Here is a 7,941-nt window from a genome sequence, read left to right as displayed (position 1 = left end):
TATAAATATTGTGGGTGACGCAGTGAGGATGCAGTTTTTCATGAAAATTTAAAATTAAGATTTTATTTTGAATTGATACAAATTCAAACAGATTTAATATGTTATTTTAAAATTTGGTAAACACTTTTTAAAACCATTTAAAATTTGCCTTGACATGAAATATGGAATTTAAATCATGAACAATTGAGCAAATTCTTGACAAAATAAGATAGTTTTCATTGGTAGATTTGAGGAGAGACTACTGGACAAAGGTCTGATGACATAATGAGATAATGGAGAAGTTGAAGTCTTGGGTAAAATATTCATGAAATCTACAGTTGTGACTTTGGTTGTAGGAGCTGATAGTCTTGGGTAAATTAAACTGGAGTTCTACAGTTGTGACTGAAGTTGTATGAGCTTGTAGTCTTGAATACATTTCTCTGTTCTACAGTTGTGACTTTGGTTGTATGAGCCGGTCTATCTGACAGGGAGCAAGGTCATAGGAAGGTGATTTATCCATAACCATCTCACTCAGCACTTTTCCCACCACTGGAGACAGCTTGAAACCATGTCCTGACAAAGGAAAAACTTAAGCTACATTTCTGAAGTTCAATTTCCACTCAAACTGTATAATGGAGCATTGTTATAAAATATTTGTCATTTATTTACAACACTGATCACCAGTTTCTTTGATTTACCTGAAAACCCTGCTCCTATTATGATGTTTTTCCAGGCAGGATGGTGATCCAACACAAACTGTTTGTCAGGGGTGTTCTGAAAAATGAGTGGATTTTTTTTTGGTGAAAAGATAATTATTCTTGGAGAATTGAATAGTATGATACTCCAGCCTAAAATTAGTCCCAGGAAATTTGGAAGTAGATTTGCACTTAAATTTGATTAAAGGATTACAATTATCAAGCTCAAGAGGTAATACAGATCATATAAAATCATAATAATTTGGAAACCAAAAGTATGAATGAGTTTAACAATGTTGTCAATCATATGGAAAGGGGGCATAGATTAATACACTGGTGTAAAGATATGAACACTTCAGAAAGTTATAAGGAGAATAACATACTGTGTACATGCAGGTTTCAATGATGGAGGGCGTGCTTTTCAGACTTGGCATGTACTTGCTGACATACTGCTGCATCTCTGTTATGACCTCCCGTGTGTCTGCTTTATCTCTACTGTCAGGATTAGTGACAGGACCAACATGTAAACAGACCTACAGACAAAACAGACAGACCTAATGACAAAACAGACAGACCTACAGATAAAACAGACAGACCTACACACAAAACAGATGGACAAACAGACAAAAAGACAGACCTGAAGACAAAACAGACAGACCTGAAGACAAAACAGACAGACATACCTAGTGACAAAACAGACAGACCTACACACAAAACAGATGGACAAACAGACAGACCTACACACAAAACAGATGGACAAACAAACAGACCTACACACAAACAGATGGACAAACAGACAGACCTACACACAAAACAGACTGACCTACAGATAAGTAGAATTACAGACAAAACAGACAGATCCAAAGACAAATATTCTAGTATTTTTTATATACTTTGACATGCCCTGGATATTCTAGACTAGGCAGTGCGTAAACATGAATATCTTCTCCATCATGGATGAAAGCTGGGAAACGATCAGATGAAAATTCTCCTGCCGTTTTCTCTTTCCAGTAAAGTACGGAAATAAGTACAACCTGAAATAAAAATAGTAATCCAATAAATATTCAAATCAGTATGATTAACAAAAATAGTGAAGACTTAAATTACGTATATCTAAGAAACATTTTTTAATCTATTGACCTTAGAGTTTGACCTGCCTAAATTAAAATTAAGCAAAAGTAGGCCAATATCCAAGTTGAAGAGGTCAATATGTTAATAAAAGACTTTTTACAAAGGAATTGACCAGCCGTTCAAAAGTTCTGGACAATGTTTCAGTTCTTGCGGACAAACAGACAGGTAAAAAATTATTGCTTATTCAAAGAAAAATTTTGAAAAGCTACAGATATTTACCTTCAGTGGAATATGTATCCCTAATTGAGGAAGAAGTTTTGTTGCCCACGGCCCAACCGTAAGAACAAGCTTTCTTGCTTTGTACTGTCCCTTTGACGTTATTATAGTGACGTCAGAACCCGGAATAATGTTAATCACTTTCTCTCCGTCTCGTAACTCACCGCCATATCGGACGTACATTTTCTAAAGAAAGGGTAAGAACAGATGGTTGAAATCAAAAGCTCTGTACAAAAGTTCTTCGTGATATTTGTAATGGAGAGGTCACCTGGAATGCCTGCAGAGCTTTATCTGCCATGAGAACGCCGCCGCTGTAGTCCAACACTCCCACGTGATCGGGGGGTAACGACAGCATCGGGTACCTGTTCTGTAGATTCTTATAACTAAGGACGTCGTGGTTAACTCTATGCCGAGCCAGTGACGATATAGTGCCCTTGATGAAAGGATTATCCGGCGTACCAACAGCAAGACAACCGCAGTTCCTACAATTACATGTGATGGTATGTATACATGTGTTTTTTATGTTAGATAAAGTATGATAATTTAAAAACGTATATATTCATTGCAAGCAATATGAAAAATATTAAAGAGCTTTATAAATACTCAATCTGAATTTTTTGAGCTGTATCATTAATTAGTATCATTGAAAGACATACAAAAAGAGAGAGGTCCCGGACTCTCGTTCCAACTCCCGCCATAATTTACCCCCCTCCTTCATCATGTTGGCATAATGGTCATCCTTCCCGTACGCTACTCGAGTAATTCTACTCTGCCCATGCGAACTCCCTCTCGAGTGAGGTAACGGAAACTAAAACATTCAAAGAATGGGAAAATTCTTTTTTTTGCGACCGATTTGATGCTTTTCATCAATTTAACTTGTTATTCTTAAATATGGGTTCAAAATATATTAGCGTTCAACAAGTGCCTGTGGCTAATAAACTTGGATTGGCTGACCTGACTTAGAGGTAACAACTGTTGATTAAACTCATAGTTTTAAACATGTATATATACAGGTATAGTCAGCAAATTTTTAACTGTAGCTAGATTGTTCCCAGTTCATCAATGGTATAACTACCAGTATGTTTAACTCATTTTTGTAATTCTGCTTTGGATTTACAATCAATGTCGTTTTTAAAAACCGTATTTATTCAGAACTTTCACACTTTGACCTTTAAGGACTTCCATATTAAATCTCAAGAAATTAATCAGTCATACGTGGCGTTAATATGATCTTGCTTAGATCACCTTGACGGAGATAGACCTACCTGTTCCAGAAGCAGTGTTCTCTGACCATTCTTAGCGAGGTTATACGCCGTGGCAGACCCCTCTATCCCGGCCCCCACGACCACGGCATCATACAACGCCATATCAACCAACCGACATCAACTCTGAACTAAAGCAAAATTAGAAGGTTAACAATCAGGGTATTAAATATCATCTTTTTCGCAGGTTGCCCGCATGGCGCAGTGGTCAGAGCGTAGAAGTCGATCTTTACATCCCCGGTGCAGGACGTGAGACCACTTGAATAAACCAATTTCCCGTGTCTGGATGGCTCTGAAAGAGGGCCAGGTATGAGTCTAAATAGCAAAATGGTTTTTTCTAAATAGAGTGAAAAGGTATCAAAACGGACATTAAAACTAAAAAGTGTGTATAATTTTCTTTCCAGCCGTCTGAAACTGCTAGAATCTCTCAATATGCAACCCCGTAATTAAAGCAATACTAGAATTAATGTGAGCACTGAGCTCACTAAATGATATCCTCCGCCTCCCATATGATTATAATGACGAAGTCTATTTTTAGCTGGTATGAGTAGAGTTGCGGACAAGAGACTTGCACCCTTCAATATTACAGAAAGAATGGCAGTGTCATGATTTGCTATGGGAAATCCATATACAGTGGACCTTCAGATATCTGGATGCTTCAGTATCCGGATGTCTTTTCATCGGAACGGAATTTTTAAAAGTTACTTCATCTTGTTTTACTGGTAATTCAGATATCCGGACGCTTCACATACTGACTAGGAACCAAAGCGTCCGGATAAACGAGGCTCCATTGTATATGTGTCCGATCCAAAAGTAAAAATAGGAGGTGCACAAATGGCACTATGTAACAAAGATTCTGTGAAAGTCTCATCAAAATTCAATCAGTGGTATAAGAGGAGTTGCGGAAAAGAGATGGGTACCCCAAAACGTAACCGACGGAAGTACAGACAGACGGACGGACGAACGTACAGACGGACATCCCGATCACTGTGTACCTCCCACTTTTCTTTCTGTATAATAAAAGGGAAGGACAAGCAGCTTCCATTTGAAATACAATGTTACATTGAAGGATTTCAGTTTCTTTTAAAAACAATTTTGATCGCCTGAGTGGCATGGCGCAGTGGTTAGAGCGTTTGCTTTAGAGTTACGATGTAAGGAGTTGCAAAGAGTTGGTCATTACGTTGCGGATTGGAGTCCCGTTGCGGGACGTGAAGAACACTCTGTTAAACAACAAACAAAACATACTACTTTGAATAAAGAACTTAGTTACTCTTCCTAGGAATTTGACATTCAAAATTCCTCTGGAAGAATGTTCCCAACAGATGTTGAACCCTGTTTAGAGTTTCTAATACTTGGTGCATGTTTGTACCGAGCAGAGAATGTTCTTTAAATACAACCATGACAACACTGAACCTACCGGTGTTGGAATTAAGAAAACGGGCTCCATATTCTCCGACTTTACAAATTGGAGGCTCAAAGGTCAGCCTTATTTTTCAAATTGAAAATATTTACATGCATTACTAGTACTGATGCCGAGTAAGTAAAATCGGTAGCGGCAAGCCAGGGCCATTAAGACGTAGTTGATATTGTTTGTTCACGGTTGTTTCCGGGATCCTAGATTCTGAAAGACTTAATTGACGGTTATTAAATGACTTCGAAATTGGTTATTTTTCCACGAACCTTACATTAAAAGTTAACTTCTTATAAATCGAACAAGATTATGTTGTGTGCTTGAAATATTAGTAATCGGAATGTCCGTCCGTTACGCTTTGGGGTACCCATCTCTATCCGCAACTCCTCCTCTACCACTGAATGAAATTTAATGAGATTTTCACATATTTTTTTTTTTTTACACATTGCCATTGTGCACCTTCTGTTTTACTTTTTGATCGGAAATATATTTTGAGTTTCCCAGAGCAAAACAGAGACACGGCCATTCTTTCTGTAAAATTGAAGGGTATCCATCTTTTATCCGCAACTCCTCCTATACCACTGAATAAAATCTAATGATACATTCACAGATGCTTTATTACAAAAATGCCATTGTGAGCTCCCATTTTACTTTTTTATTTGACACTTACATGTATTTCGGGTCTCCCAGAGCAAAACATGGACTTTGCCATTATAACCATATGGGAGGCGGGCGAGTATCATTTAGTGAGCTCATTGGTCACAGAACCTCTAGTTTTCCATTTGAAATCATCATGTTTTAAGTTAGACTGGGTCTTTCTTTGATACATTCTTCATGGTTGATAAATTGTATAATGACGAGTTAACTACTGGAACCACAGATATCTGTTCCCCATGTTAAGCCTCTTTAAGCTGAGTCAGATTACGTCCATTCTAGGATGATTGTTGCTCTGATGCAATACATGGTCTCTGAGGTCTAAGCTGATGTTGTACAGGGAGCTTCCTAAGATCTGATGTAAAGCAGAATCAATACCTCAAGATTTGCTTTAGCCGATTTTGACCGTTTAGATGTCTTTTGTTTGTTTTCTTGTTTGTTTCCCCTGATTTCATTATACAGGATACTGTTTTTGATGCACAAATATAATCACTTGTAGTGTGACTGTGTCCCAATCATTCTAACTTACTTTCTATAGAGGTGAATAGCATCACGATTCTGAACCTATGAATACTTCATGCAATTATCATAGTGGTCATAAAGCGTACAAAATTATTCAATTTATACACCCAGACGTTGATATTCTCTTACATCAGGAATTAAAACCCGCCATTCTCATAGATCATTAGCATGAAATGATTATAACTTTAACTGAAGTTATTTAGCCTCCACTGCATGCATGATTAAAAGTGTATTTATTATAGTTTCGTATGAAGACACAATGAAAATGTTTTCGAACATAATTAAATAGCACGGTTTTAATTACAAAGTCGGTTTTAATTTAGCAGGTGTCTATTGTAGGTAATTAATATCAAGAGTACATTATTCCTGGTGCTTTTGATGTTGATTTGCAACAATAATATGAGAGATATGACAAGATGAGAGTATGTTGTAAAACAGTTGAAGAATATTTATTTATTGTTCCACTCTCTGAATCTGTTTCGCATCAATCTTGCAATATTATCAATATAACCTGAGTGTCAACCTTATAATACTGGTAGTTACAATAAAATGGCAAGAGTGTGTAATATTTTTCGATTTTAAAGCCTATTCCCTGTTTTCCCAATGATCTCCAAGACCCGTATTCTTAAAACACCTTACCTAATTCTTGTGCAACATGTATAAAGGTCTTTCGCTGTTTTGGATAAAAGGTTTTTGTTGTAAATAAAAGAACATGAACTCACACTTGTTGCAGCTGTATCTGATCGTGCTGGGTGGTACAATGGTTATGGAACTCAAGGTCTTGGCCATTAGGATGTAAGTTCAACAAACTTTCAGTGTGCACATCTATAACTTAGTTCCAGTAACTAAGTTGCATTTTCCTTATTTTGGTATCTTCGTTAGTTGTTTTTTTTTTTTTTTTTACTTGTAAATAAATTCGTCAATATATTTTTGTGAAGGTGCGTTAATTATTGTTTTGATTTGTATTGCTGCGGTACCTATTATGTATCTTTGATAACGCCGATCAAATACTATAGTAACAAAAGTTACCTTGTTTATTTGTACGGAAAATTGAGACTTCAAACTGTACTAAAAATCATGGATAGTTCTACCAAAGAAATGTAGTCGCAGTTTATAAATGTAAGTGTAAAAAAACTTACGTTAATACATGTACCTTTGAAACCATCCTAATATCTACTTGGGGAAGTAAACAGCAAAGTTACCGGAAAATGAAAAAAAGGAGCTTTGACAAAACATCATTTATCATGAAAGAAATTCTTTACGCTTCCTCCTTTAAGGTATGTCACTCGTGAATTTTATTAAATCAAGGATTTTTTGAGAAGTGTATTTTGGATAAGTACTCATATAGAGTAACTCAAAATCGCAGAAAAAATTGGGGGTCAGTGTTCATCTAACTGATCTACGGTACAATGAAGTTGACCTTTTTGCACTTAAATTTCACATTTTTGGTTAATTACTTTAACCTTTATAATATTTTATCAGATGTAACAATGGAAATCAATATGATTTTATTTTATGTAAAATACTTTGAATAATATTTATCATTGAACAAATCTTGCAAATTAATGCGCGTAAATTATTGTGTGACATTTTTGCACTAAAAAAACCCCCATATTTTGGGGTATTATAAAACTGAATAGGGAATAAATCATTTTCTTAAATCAAGCTTATTACGACTTGAGTGCTGATCAGTCACAAGTATCGAGTACTTTAAAATAATGAAAGAAAAAGTTGGGGTCAGTGATGTTAATTTTGAAATATGGGTCAAAATATGCGATTTTCATGCGAAAAACAGTGTAAATTTTATCTAGACTTATTTGACATATCTTCATTTTTTGGCAAAAATTCTTGAAGGAAGGTGTAAAACTTGTTATAAAAATATAAATTAAGACCAATATTAACTATATTCATAGCAATATCATACTGGAAAATATTCTCCGAGTAAAAGTATGTGAGGCTAAAGATCCAAGATATTAAATTTAATAAATGTGCAGATTTGCAGAATTATTTGCTAAAAATCCTTCCACCACAAGAAATAGTCCCTTATAAATCTTGCTTCTTTGAAGTTTTT

General features: G+C 35.7%; 1 protein-coding gene across 2 annotated transcripts; it reads right to left on the bottom strand.

The window, feature by feature from the left end:
- Positions 1-366: 366 nt before the first annotated feature.
- Positions 367-6,614, bottom strand: LOC134249807 (peroxisomal sarcosine oxidase-like). 2 transcript variants are annotated; one of them, XM_062732175.1, is made up of 9 exons: positions 6,593-6,614; positions 3,287-3,414; positions 2,678-2,829; positions 2,290-2,503; positions 2,025-2,207; positions 1,568-1,708; positions 1,058-1,207; positions 678-753; positions 367-552 (listed from the first exon to the last, which is right to left on the bottom strand). In XM_062732175.1, exons 2-9 carry the CDS (start codon positions 3,386-3,388, stop codon positions 425-427), a joined length of 1,146 nt encoding a protein of 381 aa, XP_062588159.1. In that variant the 5' UTR covers positions 3,389-3,414; positions 6,593-6,614; the 3' UTR covers positions 367-424. The 2 variants fall into 2 exon arrangements, with proteins under 2 accessions (XP_062588159.1, XP_062588160.1); XM_062732176.1 differs by lacking the exon at positions 2,678-2,829.
- Between the last annotated feature and the right edge of the window lie 1,327 nt (positions 6,615-7,941).

This window comes from Saccostrea cucullata, unplaced genomic scaffold, assembly GCF_032062105.1.
Source record: "Saccostrea cucullata isolate Sc308-1 unplaced genomic scaffold, CSIRO_AGI_Scuc_v1 ctg160, whole genome shotgun sequence".
Lineage (NCBI taxonomy): Eukaryota > Metazoa > Mollusca > Bivalvia > Ostreida > Ostreidae > Saccostrea > Saccostrea cuccullata.
The sequence above is the reverse complement of the archived record's forward strand: the minus strand, read 5'-3'. Positions and strand labels throughout refer to the sequence as shown.